We start from the raw sequence: 14,920 nt of genomic DNA, 5'->3' as shown, positions 1-14,920 counted from the left end.
TGTCCTGTCACCCTTTATGAGAGCATGCCTTACTTTCCAACACTATGGCAGTCCATTTAAATGCCAGTCAGGATTTTCTGTATCAGGTTAAAAACAATACAGCCACAGAGCCATAGAGCATCCTATTATATGTCTTTGCATATTCATTTTTCAGACCTTACCAAGTTTTTGTTTCTTTTATTCTAAATAATCTCTTTTTTATTTATATTTGACAAGATCAAACCGAATTTCTCCAGTGAACCTAATCAAATTTGAACAGCTAGATCAGGTACAATATAGCCATGCAGTGAAAATGAGCAGCCGAACCAACATGAGAATGTGTGGGCGTGTGTGGATATGTATGAATGTGTAAGCATTCATGCATACTGTAAGCTACCCTTTTAGCGGATATGTCATAAAACTGAAGGTGATTCATCCTATAGCACATCTTAACATCTCCGTCAATCGCTATAATCCATGATGACAGCTGAATTTGACAAAACGCTGCCAAAAAATTGAGTATAACAGGCACTGGGCAAGGCCTCCAGAACAGCTATCATCCATCACAAGAATTTGGAAGGAGTCTATCTGTACATTACTGGTTTGGACAAATGCAAAGAAAACAGCAGAGAAACAAACTGGCCCAGCTGAAATGAATTTGACCAAGGATAGCAATTACACCACTCGCCCAAGTAAAATTATGTTGTGACAGTCTGAGAGCACTTAAAATGAAAATTGGATTTTTTGGAGATCCCTCTGTTTCACATTATCACAAGACATGTCCCGCATTCTATTTGATTGTGTTTATTTCATTCAGCAGCAGTTTAGAAATTTATCAGAAAACCAAAGAATTTTTTTCTGTTTACTTGAAAGACTCCTGTTCTAGCAAGAGTTACGAGTTACTTCAACATTATTTTGGAGTATTATTATATTAAAAATAGAAATTTTTCAAGAAAAGTTTAATGGCTTTTATCCAGCAGGTACTGTGGCAGTTAGTTGTTGAGGAATTAATAAATAGGAAAAAAAAACACGTTAACATAAAAAATGTGTTCATCCATTTGACATGTTTATAAAACCACGATAATTACTTTAGCTGGTGCAGCCTTGGGTTTGTGCACTTCTTCACCAATTATTCTAATAAAGCCTGTTTTGTTCGGTAAGAAAAATACTGTCTGTGCTGAATTGGTGTCTCCACTTGGTTCCTATTCAGCCAGTTGTTCTGCCTACTCCTTCCTTCATCCAACCTTCCACCCAGACTGAATGGACTGCTGCCCCAGTACTCAGGCTTGCTCCATGCCGTCACTCACTTCATTAAATGATAGCCCACACCACACTATTCAGGGTAGCTGTGATTTAGAGTGGGCAGCTTGCCTGAAAGCCTCATGTTATGTGTTGTGTTAATGCATTAGTGGTTAGTGTATCCCAGTACTTGGCTTGTTAACTGTTGTACATAAAAGCCTTACTATCTCTCACTTAGTGACTGCTAATTATTTCGTGAGCTATGTTGCTTTGTTATTTATCCATGCCATTTATAGACTAAGGCTCTCGGATGCTGCACCAGAAAGTAGTTTCTCTTGTTTGCCACAATTATCATTCAACTACATGTTGCAGTATGCCGAGGCAAACGACTTTTTGTGTAGTGGTGCTCCATCTTGTACTTCTGTTTAGCCCCTTTTTGCAACCTATTTCACCTGGTGACTGCTATCAGCCTCCAGCAATTGGTCACCAACCCCTTAGGGAATACACATTTCCCCTGGTGACTGAGGGTTCCCAGATCATCAGCAGCTGATTCCTAGGCCTGTAAGGCTGGGGCCCATGCAAAGGGAAGTTGTAGGTAGGTAGGTAGGTAGACTGCATTTAGCTCTATTTAAAAAAAAATGGGTCATGCCATTGCTGTGCATCTACTTATCATTCCTTTTTAAAAGTAGGTAAAGACTCTGTATGAGACTGGATGTGACAGATATGGGCCTGGCACAATGTAACACACTGACAACAATCCCTTCAGGACTCAAGTCCCAAATGATGGGCGTCACGTAGGAAAGAGTAAGAAAGGCGTGTGGAGTTTATCTAAAAAAGATTACATGTGGGAAAAATTGAGATACAATAACAACATGAATTATTGAATAGAATCATAGAATAAATCTATTTACAGTTGCCTGAAGGCAAACCCAGATACCATATCTCCAATGATTTAGTAATTTTTTTTAGCCAAACATGCTGGCACTCGTCTTAGCAAACATCTATGAAAAATGATGTTGTCACAAGATCCGAGATCACAGTCACAACAAAGCAGCTGGAGTTCTTGAACAAAGTGAGACATCAGAAGATTAGAGAACCTTCTGAATGTCAGGAAGAGGAGTTTATAATCAGAGATGTTACATTTTGGATTCTAATTTAAATGAAATGGTACCCTGGTGATAAATGGGAGCGGAGTCACAAAAGATGAGTACAGAAGTAGTACAGAGTACAGTACAGAAACCCCTGCTGATTTAACCATCTGTTAGTTAAAAGTAAAAACAATGTATTTCTTCACTCGTAATAAAAATAAGGCATAACATACGTATATCTATTTTTTTTACAAAAGCTGTGAAACTAAAAGAGTAACACTCTACACATGCGAAGAAAAATTAACAAGTTCCAAAAGCTTTTAAAGGTGCACATATTGTAAGATTTCTCACGTATCTCACATATTGCGAGAGTGAAACTCTCAGCTGCCGTTAATGTAAATTAAGCTGGATTATATATTATGATTATTGTATGGTTCAAGTGCAGACTTTCAGTGCAGACATAATTTTATATACATATATATATATATATAGTTTTTTTGTAATGCTTGAATTGATTTAATACTAATCTGGACTTCCTATTCTGTGCTACCTAAGGCTTTTAGATGTTACTGAGCTAGTTTGTTTGTTCATTATTTTTAAGAATGTAACACATTCTGCTGATTTAGTCACTCCCAAAGTTTTATTTTCCTATCTTGTAGGTTTCTTTTTTTAAGCCAAATAATGGCCTCCCTCACTTGTTCTGCCACCTCTTTAGGTCTCATATTTAAAATTACAGTGAAAAGTTATAAAACACAAATTCAATGCTTTGAATGTGCTCATTTGTCATGAAATACCAGTGAAAGGGACCAGACCTCACCTGGCCATGAAATTGCTTGTCAGGCAATAGTCCAATTAAATTTGAACTTGTGAGAATGGGGTCTGTATCAAAAGTGACTGTAAGTCCTAAATAGCTAACGCAAGTTTTTTTTGTAAAACCCCATGAATTAAAGTTGAAGTCTATACTTCTGTATGTGACTCATATCGATGCCTTTTTTAAGTAAATGAATATATGTCTTTTTGATTGGGTGACTGTACATACAATCAGTACAAGGAGACGTCAGTCAGGATTAATTAAAACCTCATTTCTGTCCTCTTATCCAAAGAGAAGACTGCCCCCCAAAGGCAGTCGAAGCACTCACAGTGAGACATCAGGCAGGTGAATTTACTACAGATGGTGCTGTAGCTGAAACTCGAGACAAATATGCATATCTTCCTGATTAAACAAGCGCTGCTGTCTTCTACATAATGCATAAACTACTGGATTAAGATTTCTGTGCCCAGATTTTTCCAATATATTTTTGGACACTGCCATGACACTGCTATTACAGCTCAACACTCCAGACAATGCTGCTGTTCAGAATGTGTATTTTGGCTTGTGGACACCTTAGAGTACTTGTCTGTAAAAGAGCTATTACATTTCAAGTCTGCCAGTTGTGTGCATATGGCTCATTATTTTAACTTCTCTTGTTACGACAAGGTGAGACATCTCATTTCAAACACAAAACATAGCACAACAAATATAGGCCTTCTCTTCAGTTTGCAAATGAATGAGACAAAATAGCCCAGTTTGTTCTGCAGGTTTAACACTCCAGTAGCATAACTGAGGGTTATCATCTAAAAAACAACACCTTAACAATGTCTTTCATGCCAGTCCCAAAATTAAGGACTTGCAACTTCATCTGGATGTGAAATTTGCCGTACTTGTACTACAGAGTATTAGGGCCACAAATAGTGTTCATTTTGAGAATAGAGTTGAAATTTCGAGATTAAAATTGAAATACTACTTTGAGAAAAAAGTCAAACTGTGAAGATCACATTTCAAGCCAGACAACTGCCACATCTACTATACCCGCTACAAAATGCATCACGTAGATGAGTTAATGAAACAACTTGATCAGCTGACTTAATGTGTATTGTGAAGTAAGCCTGAAACCTCTCCTCTGTTTCACAATTACATTTTTAACTAACCTGTGACTTTCAAAGCATTGAAGCTTTGCAATAATATGCACACAGCTGCTTTGACTCACCCTTGCAGCGGGACAATACAGCCCCACTTCACAGAGAAATGCATTTGGTCATTCAGCTCAAACTTGCGCTTTTTAAGTTAGAAAACAACTCTCAGTGTTTTTTCAGGTGTCACGTGAACTCATAAAAACTGTTTGGTTGGATTTGGCCAGAGTTAAGTTAAGAAATGATGGAGGAGAAAATAATGAGTCAAGAATTACCCAGCTTTACCGTTATATTTACAGTAAAACCCTCTGTCATGTGCACTAACATTACATCCACGCACTTGACAATTACATTCAGCCTTACTGGCAAAAAGTCAATCTTAAGATCGGTGTGTAGGAGTTAATAGCACTGGATGCTAGCTCGCATTGATAATGTCATAGATGAAAGCAGATGATGTGAAGCCAGCAAGGTATCTTCAGAGAGAGGCTCAATTACTCAGCCTGGCGGGACCCCAGCCACAGTCAGCCTCTCCAGTCTGTATGCCAAAGATTTTCCTCGCCCCCATTGAAAATCAGGCTGACAGACCAGAGTGTCCCAAAGTAAAAATAACTCACTTCGCTGACTTTAACAACACAGACAAACAGACAAGGGATCTGAGTTGGAGAACGCAAACACTACTTCCACTTTGTTCAAGTAAAGGAGAAGATAAGGAATCAGAGAGGTGATACCACAGTATTTCTACATTTCTAGTAGAGATGGCACGATACCACTTTTTTATGTCCGATACCGATACCGATATCATAAATTTGGAAATCTGCCGATACCGATATGAATCCGATATTGTGTTTTTTAATCAATAAAACTGTTTTTTTTTAATATCTTGCTGCATTTTGTATAAGTTCATACTCAAGTTTAAATAAACAACAACACTAAAGCTATTCTGTTATACCTGTGTGTAAAAAATACACTGCACCCAAAATATTTCATAGTTCAGCAACACTGATCAATCTAATAAACCTTACCTAACTTAAAACCTAACTTAAACCTACTCCATCCTCCCTATTCTGGTATTTTAAAGAGTACTTAGCAGAAATATTAAGCAACCTAACTAATAGGGTTGCAAACTCCCAACAAAAAAAAAAAAAAAAAAATAGGGAACCACCCACCCTCCACCTCATGATGCTTAATCGACGTAATCAACTTTAATTTGATGCAGGGTGGAAAAAAATGCACAGAAACAAATTATTTTTCAAGAATAATTAAATAGATTCAACATCTTTCTTCAACAGAATTGCAGAATTCACAGACGGTACCTTCCCAAAGGAAAAAGTACTATAGCTTACTAGGGTATATAGACTTAAGAGTTACTATATATAGTAATGGACTTCTATACATTTTACATCAGATTAAAACTTTGGGTGTAAGATTCAGATAATTATTTATTAAAAGCTACATATTTTAAATGAGAATAAGAAAGAAAAGTATGTCTTTGTGCCCCTTTTCCCTGTTCATTCCCTATCGGCCCCCTGGCTGCACTTTGCTAGATCCGCCCCTGCACAGTTACCAGCCGTCAGCTACGTGAAAAGGATCCTGGTGTAGAAAGTAATATTAAATAAATTCTAACAACAGCTTATCAAGCTTAAAGGTGCTGCTGTTGTTCCGCCGCTGGTTTCCTCTTTCTGGTGCAAAGTGGGCCAAAAACAAAGAAGAGAGACGGACTCAAAGCCGATCAGCTGATCGTTAAGCAGTTTCACGATTGAAGTAGCGGCAGGAAGGTGAGGGAGAGAGAAAGCAGTCGCTCCATATATCGGTTGTTAAGCTTAACACGGGGCGCTTTACAAACATTCAGAGATGAACTTACACACTTGCTTTACTTCTCTCTGGGATAACTTCCTCGGAGATGAAATGCTGGTTTGGTAGCGAGGCTACAAATACACACAGCCGCTCTATCACGTGAGCACACTGCTCCGACGTGCTACGGTTATGAGCCGAGTTACGCCGTGTTGCAAGTTTTGTGAGATGCTTTTTGATACTTAATGGATCGGATTACATTTTTATTTTTCGCGATATCCGATCCAGTAATTTAGGTCAGTATCGGACCGATACCGATACGTAATATCGGATCGGTCCATCTCTAATTTCTAGTAAAAAAAGATTTACGTAAGGAAGATATTAAAGGATATTTAAAGAAAATGAAATGAAATGGAAAAAACATTGAGAGCAGTCCATCTTACCTCCAGAGTGGGGGGGCGGGCCACAGAGCAAGACCACTCCTTGACCTTCACGAACCCTCACTGGACTTCTTCTCTGAGTCTTGAAATTCTCCAAGTCTGTTTACCACAACACAAAAGCAATAAAGCAAAAATAATCATTTCATTTTTCATGAAAGCCATAAGCACACAAACACAACAAGTCTGGGTGTTTATAGAGATAAAAAAAGAAATGCACTGCAACTCATATATGTGGTTGCTCAATAATTTCATATCTAGTTAGCGCACGGCAAGTGACCAGAGTTTAACGGTGTTATATGATATGCATGCCTGCTGTGAAATACTGGTGGTAGTTTTGCATAAATGCAGACATGGTGCTATAAAGTCCTAAACACTTCTGACTGGAGCAGAAAGCAATTCTTCAAGTATAAGTCACACATGAGTGAATTTAATTGGAACGGCGTATTGTTATCACTTTCTGTGTTTCATCCACTGCACACAGACCAGCAACAATTAAATGACTAAGACTGAAACATCATTTGTATGGAGGCCGATTACTTGTTGACAACCTGCTGAGAGAAAGCAAATAGAGACAGCAATCCTTGAACACTTTGCCTTTTCTTGCCTGCTGCGGCTCTTGGAGATATCGCAGGCGTAGCAGCCAAATACGCAGCTGCCATATAATGACATAATCAAGACTGAATTCAAAAACAGGGCGAAAGAATGCAAAACTGACACCTCCTGTGTGCGAGCACAGTAGGATGAGCGTTCGCAAAATAAAAGCAGAGCGTGATCTTTTCAGACCTTGTGACTAATGGAAAAATTGCATCCAGCAGAACGTTATCACAACTGAAAGCTTTTGTTTTGGTTCACAAATGATTTTGTGAAAATCTCCTGTATGACTTTCACAAATTAATTAGCAGATCATAACATTTTTTTTTCATTTGGAGCAGACAGGTTTAATGGATGCCTCGTGGCCATCTTAAACTCAGGATGAGCTATGGTTAACAGTTACATCCAACAACATTTAGGTTCTTTCTGGTCCTCCAAGACATAAATGCTACCACATATATCCTGAAGCTGCTGAGGCAATCTAGGAAATATTATATTATATTATATTATATTATATTATATTATTAGGCAATACACGCATATTATATAAAAATTATTCATGCTAGTAATCACTGTAACAACCCATAACAAAATAATAACTATAAGATATAATTTCACTGAATCTCTTCTTCTTCTCATCTATTATCTATTTCACACTGAACAGAAACTAAAGGTTTAAGACCATCACAATTTAAAACACTGATATTGTATCTCTAAAACTGGTAAGCCTGGAAAAATGACCTTTTCTGGCTGATCCGAAAATACAAGTTTCATCTAATTTTACTAGATTTACTAGCAGAATCTGAACAAGACAACTTCACAGGCATGCTTTTTTCTCAGGCTATACAATGAGATAATGGCTAATGTCAGAATGAAAACATGCCTGTTGCATTAGCAAATGCATTTGTTTAGGAGACTCAAGGTTAGTTAATCTGCATGTGGGCATGCAAACAAGAGTTATTAGTTTTATTTTTAGTGCAGGGATTGGACAAATTAAAATTTTAGTGATGTAGTGATGTTTTTTTAAATGGACGTGATTACAATCCATCGTGAACAGGACATGAAAGTCATGTGAGGTTCAACACCTACATGAGTGCAGACATGAAGCCTTTTTTCACAGCAGACATTTTCAAAGTGTTCTGGTAAGCCAAAACATGGCACAGTGTAAGAATGACTGACCGTGAGCAAAAGAAGGATCCTGATAGATATAACAGATTTTATGATTTACCGCCATGGTTCTCCTAGGGAAGATTGTCATTCTTAAGACGACACCGCTAGCAAGCTGAAAGGCAATCCAAAAGCTGAAAAGCAAGGTGCAAAACTTTTACATCTACCACAACTTCCTACATTATTGTAGTGAGAAAGGTAACCAACTATCTGATGACATTTAAAGCTAGACCTGCTCTGATAGCCTCACAGCAGGAGCAGGAGCTTTAAACCTGCTCTATGTGTGCCGTTTGCACGTACTCACGTACCCTGTGTTTCTGGGTGTTGATTCTTCCAGACATGCTCAGAAGGTTAGGCTCTATTTAGGCCAGAGGTGTGAGTCTGTCTTTGTGCAATTGACTTCACCCTGCCTTTCATCCATTGTCAGCTGGGATATGCTCCAGCTAACCATTCAGAGGATAAAGGTACAATTAATGGATGTTGGATGCCCTGCCAGAGCCACTACCTGCTGGACTGGACAGTGTATCACAGCAGCTTAATTTGCAAATATTTTGAATGATTTGATTTAATAGTGTGAGGAATCACACATTATTAAAGATAAGAAATATTATAATTATAAAAATTATAACACCCTGTGGACTTGCAATGATATTAAACAAAATGAGCCGTTTTCCTTATAGTTCCTACAATACAACTTTTCAAAATCTTTATTCTCCCTTGTAGTAGGGCTTTATTAGAGCACAGCAAGTAATAATGTCCCTTTAGGACCTTTTTTTCCCCTAAATTCTCTAAAAGTAATGATGAAAATTAAAAATTACATTTTATGGTAATGCCCCGATCACTATAAAATGTAGGTACAAAAATCTTTCTCCTTTGTAAAGAGGTTTAAATTTCTATGTCTGAAAGAAGATGTGAAATGTTCGAAACGCATTAGCGTGTCGCCTTTCTTGTCAATCTAACTGTGATTTAATTTAGCGGCTGCACAAAGCTAAAAAAAGAACTACTTAATGCATTTTACATTGTTAAGAAAATAGTTGCAAGGCTGTAACTGTTGCAAGTATGCGTTTGTGCTGTAGGTGGATATATAAATATATTCTATTTATTTATAATACTATATTTCAAAAACTTCTGGGCTCATACATTAGGAAAAAAAACATAGGTGCTCAACTCACACTGGGAGTGAGTCTGTCCTGATCAGTATTCCTTTGGTGTATAGCGGGGCATAAATGAGCTAGACGCACTAAAAGCCAACAATGCCTGACAACCCAAGCTGTTCGGCACCACGTGCATCATCTTATCAAGCCCATCACACTGCACCTCCTTGTGCTTCTCCATGGCAGGGTTCAGGCTATTTGGAGTGTTTTCAGATCCATGAAATTGGATATGAATTTGCATTTTTGGGCTAACTCTTTCAATGTGACCCATTGTAATGAACAAGAGGAAATTGTAGAGAAACTAAAAAGTGAAACTACTCTGTCAGAACTGCAACTCCATTTTTTTCCCAGCCATTAGACAAAAGGCATAACAGAGTTTTTATTGTCAGAGAAATTGCACCTACCACCTCACACTATTTGGATTTAGGATTGCAGTAACAAATGTCACATGTGATGCTGACAACAAATGTGTCACCCATTTTGCATTTTGACAAGAAAGAGCATCTTTAAACTGCTGGAAGACTAAGATGAAATGTCGAGGTAGGATTAAATCCTATTAGCTAACAAAACAGTATGTGTGATGCAAAGGCATAACATAATGATGTGCCTTGCTAACATGACTCTGGTTTTTTTTTTATCTTGTTACTGTTGATGAAAAGATTGAAAAAGGGCGGATTAGGATTTCCTGGTTAAAGTTGCAGATTAGTACATTTAATGGAGTTTGGCATCACTACCATGTATGAGTCTAGCCAGGTAATAAGTTTGATGTCAAGCTATAAAAATATTATACTGTGTTGCCATTTCTCAGCCCATTTATTTACTTTTCAGCACTGCCATTGACATTTCGTTGTTTTTGATGCAATAAATAATAAGCTATGTAATTACAGCTTCACACTACAGTAAAAAGTTTTATACTGTATGATTTTATGTTGAAGAATAAAAAAACAGAGCGGCTAAAAAATGATTTCAACTGTAGAAAGACGGATTATTCATCAGTATAAATTCTTTCTATCTAGTTGCTAAATAATAAGTGTTCAACTATCTTGCAGATGATGAATTGCAAGTTACCAATGAGGAAACCAAATATATAAAAAACTGCGATGACCATTACTGTGAAACCGTCATCTTCTCTCATTTTGTCTGCGTCTTTTCTTGCCTCCCCTCCAATCTCTGTTCTCAGAGAAGAATCATTGAGTAAAACCCTAACAGCGTGTGATGCGTGACATTTAAGGAGTGATAAACATCAAAGGAGCCTATTTCTCACCGCTGGTGTCTCTTGACAAGTACAACTGTTAAGTGCACATGGCCTTTCTTCTGCAAAAAAAACAGAAAAAAAGAAAAAAAAAAGAAAGTCTTAATTTTCACCCTTGTCAAAAGCAGTGAACAAGCCACAGAGCTGATGGAAATAAGAGGAATGACACAGAAATCTTAGAAGCTCAGAGAAGCTGTGAGGCTGTGTAAAATGTCAAGTCCTCACTTTTTTTGGAAAAGCAGCAGCACAAAGAAAAGACTGCGAGAAAGTATGAAACTGTTCCATGTCTTTCCAGTTATACCGGCAGGAAAAACATGTAGTGTATGTGTAACTAGCTGCCTCATAAATATGAAATTACGGTCACAGTTTTGTTTTTGCAGAACAGTATGATGTCACAGTGACATTGAACTATTAAGGCTACTCACTCCATCGACATATTCAATTACATGTCTGTGTGAAAAAGTAATTAGAAAATTCATTCTTGGCGGCTATTTTTTAAGGTCAAACAAGAAAGCAAGCCAGGTGGAAGCGAAAGTCTGCTTCGTGCCCAGACCATAAAAAGGGGAGCTATACAGCATCTAGAGCAGGGCGATATGACCAAAAATATTTATCACGATATACATTTGAAAATTTGCGATAACGATATAACTGACGATATAATTGATACTAGACAAAATACTTTACAACTCCACAACTTTATTAGTGCAAAGAACCTCATCAATGTATTTTCACTTAAACAAGCAGCTATTTTTTATGTGCATTAAAGTTATATAAAAATTTAACAGTGCAAATGCAAATTCCTTGCTGACAGTTTAACCAAAAGGCATTTCCAGTGGAAATTGGCCGACACATCCTCAGCATAACCATGTATAATATCCACAAAACTTAAAAAGAGGTTATACACACACAATACGGTAATATTATGTTGAAGCACAGTACGTATCACTCCGCGAGGCTCCTGCCTACGATAGCCGTAATGCTCTGACAATCCATCAAGCGGTTCAGCTTCGTAGCTTAGCAAAGTCGTACTGAAACATGTGACAGATTTTCGAGCGCCGTGTACCACATAAAATCGTTTCGAGGTCAGTAAACACAACCAGAATTCATACATAAGGCACACGGGATTATAAGGGGCACTGTCGATTTTCAGAAAAATCAAAGGATTGATTTTAAGTGTGCCGTATTTTCCAAACAACACGGTAATAACGACGCCCCGCTAGCATGCGCTACCAAAAACAGTGCTTTGTTGTGTATCTGACGGACGAAAGCTAAACCACTTCCACACCACTGAAGTTGCAGCATTTTTACAAACCAGTTCTGGTTCATCCGTTTCATTTAACGATCCACTTTCGCTCTTCTCATTCTGCGTCGCCGCCATGTGCATATGTAAACAAAGGCACTGCGCATGCGCGTTTTACCCATATTCTATCGCGATATTTCATTTTCCTATCGTTGCCCAAAATTACACCGGTATTACCGTGAACGGTATGATATAGCCCAGCCCTAACAGCATCAATAAATTGCTAAGATTTACACTGCTAAGATAAGGTGTTACTGCTGCACAGAATGGTGCAGAAATGGTGCAAAGCCCAGGGAGATAGCTGGTAAGAAAAGTCATTGTTAACTAAGACTGTTTGAGAAGACTGCTCAAAATCACTGCGCCGCTAGCTTATGTAGCATTACCTTTATGCCACAGGTGGGCTGCCATTTACATGTTGCTCCATTATTTAGGCTTAGTGATTGTATGTGTGAGATTGCTGGTTCGTATAAGCACGGGGAAGGTGACCTTCGGGTAAACACATCAGTCTATTTCAAGCGAGGAAGCTGCACATACTTAAATAACTTGACAGACACCTTGATCTCTGAGAACCGCATTCTAATCAATTCATGCTTGAGTTTAAGGAAACATCTGTCACAGATGTGATGAAATTCGCTGCAAGTGCTCCTAGGAATAGGATAAAGTGGGGTCACAGAGACCTTGAGCTTTGGCCACAAAATCTAGGAACTTCATACTTGAGTACAAATTAAACTTTATGATAAAACTTGAAGAAATTCCCCGAAAGACTCAAAAGATATTGCCCTGACGGACAACCTAAAGACAACTCCGGTCAGGGTTATCTCCATCAAGGAGGCATTAAAATAATCATGTCCTATGCAATTACAGACGTGAATCTGCTCAGAAATCACGGGCACCGAGATACAAGGGAAATACATCCTAGATTGCGGTCATAAATACAGCTATTTCACCCTTCATTAAACACTGTGTTACCCTTGTGGCTCTATAAGCAGCAAAGAATCCAGGCAGTACCATGTTCCGTCTTCAGGACACACATTCAATATACTTTGCCTCGTTTGCAGGCCTTGCAATCTGTTATATAACGTTGCATCTTGCATCAGTGGAAATCCTTTCACTTACATAAAAAAAAACATCCCTTGGGGATTAAGAAACTTAATCTGGCTCGATCACCAACTAAATTATTCCTTCCAGCACTCCCAGCAGGCAAGCAGAACCTTTTAAACGTGTAACTGTGTATTGTCAACAGGATCAGGACCCTTTTCTACTTTTAGAGATTTAAGCCCCTACCAGATGGTAACAGAAACTGTTACATCATCCATCTTTCAAAGGATTAAAAATGTAGGCCAGCTCAATTATTATATATGCAATAAACTTCCATGAAATACAAATTTGATGATATTAGAACCATTAGATGGTGCAAATCTAAGACTTTAATCTTGTTCACCAACAACAAAGACTGATTGCATTGTTAAAGAGAGCAAAATATTCAATTATGAGAACTCTGCCGTCGCTGTTCTGGATTTGTTTTCAGCAGCAGTGCCTTAAAGCTCTGTGTGCAACGTTTATCTTTATATTCACCCTGTTCACGCCATTACCTGGTCTTTGTCTGCTAAAGTTATTAGAGGAAGGAGTGCAATCCCCTTGATTTCTGAGAAAGCATTTTCAGCTATTCTGAGTCACAGTCTGTTACAAATGACATGATGCTGACTTTCATAACAGACTGCTCCTCTGTGAATGATTCCCTTGACCTGAAACCCACTCAATCACACAGCACACTTAATTAAGTTAAACCAAGAGCAATAAATAAGATGTACGACACATCACCACTGATGCTTGTCCTCATCCGTTGACAAAAGCAGCAGGTCTCAGGTCAGGCCCGGGCGATGGATGAGACCAATAACAATGACATACAGTTCAAGCCTGTCCCCAAAAATTGATAGGAAATGTGAATATGATCAACAGCCCGCTGGCAACTCAGCACACAGATTTGCTCTATATGCTGAAGATTTAATGCTGCTTTGCGACAAAGAATTGCCAAATAGTTGCAAGATGAATATCTCTGGTGCTCTCCCGCCAAGGATCATCACTGTGTCTACTGTGGCAGAGAAACAGACATCAGAATTCAATCTAGCCGCACCATCTGTTCCCAGATATCAGGGTTGTCATTTGATATGGGCTGCCCATCAAGAGTGGAGGACTCAAGTTCACCTTGCCACGAGAGATGCCTTAGACTGTGGTCTTATAAAATGTGATGGATGAAAGCCATAAAGCATCAGCTATAAGGGATCTGTCAAGGCTCACAACGCCATTGCAGTCTTCATCACAGAAGTGTGAGAAGTTTAGAAACATTTAGCAGAGTAAACGCTAACACTGGAGCTTTAATCAGGGTCAAAGGATTCAATCATGAAAGGACATAAAAAAATAGCCCATTCATTTGGGTTTTCTATTAATAATTTCAACATTATCAGCCTGCTGTCTCTTGTTGCTGGTTGTTTTTGTTAAAGAAGCTTAGGTCTGCCAACAAACAATTTCCAGAGAACTCTACTGGGGCATTACACTTTTCAGTGAACCCCAGTGTCTGATGTTCAATGAAGCTTTTACTTTTCTAAGGCAGAATAGACGGAACTAAACTCAAATGAAGTGAAGTCAAATCTGAGTGACCTGAAGACAACAGAAGAGAAACAATAAAAGACAAAAGAATATAAACTGTTGACAAATGTTGAATTAAAGGCTTTGTCGGACGCATGACAAATAAAGATGTAACCATGGCAAAGTTGCACCTGGTATCCTGCAGCTTTCTTATAAAAGTACTCTACCGAGGAGTGCACTTCTACTCACAGTATATATGCCATACTCACAAGAGTGTTATAGGATCAACAAGCAGGACCGGCTAAATTACCTTTTTCAATTCTACATTCTCTTATTAACTGTGAAAATAGCACCTACATTACTCACAGCAAATCCTGATTGCC

General features: G+C 38.3%; 1 protein-coding gene across 2 annotated transcripts in view; it reads right to left on the bottom strand.

Moving 5' to 3' along the window:
- Positions 1–14,920, bottom strand: part of cntn3a.1 (contactin 3a, tandem duplicate 1) — a 77,442-nt gene that overhangs the window by 35,912 nt on the left and 26,610 nt on the right. For both annotated transcript variants that reach the window (XM_031726420.2, XM_039604682.1), the window contains exon 5: positions 6,491–6,586. In XM_031726420.2, coding sequence (XP_031582280.1) covers positions 6,491–6,586 — 96 coding nt within the window. The remainder of the gene's footprint in view (positions 1–6,490; positions 6,587–14,920) is intronic.

The sequence above is a fragment of the Oreochromis aureus genome, linkage group 20 (assembly GCF_013358895.1).
Source record: "Oreochromis aureus strain Israel breed Guangdong linkage group 20, ZZ_aureus, whole genome shotgun sequence".
Lineage (NCBI taxonomy): Eukaryota > Metazoa > Chordata > Actinopteri > Cichliformes > Cichlidae > Oreochromis > Oreochromis aureus.
The sequence above is the reverse complement of the archived record's forward strand: the minus strand, read 5'-3'. Positions and strand labels throughout refer to the sequence as shown.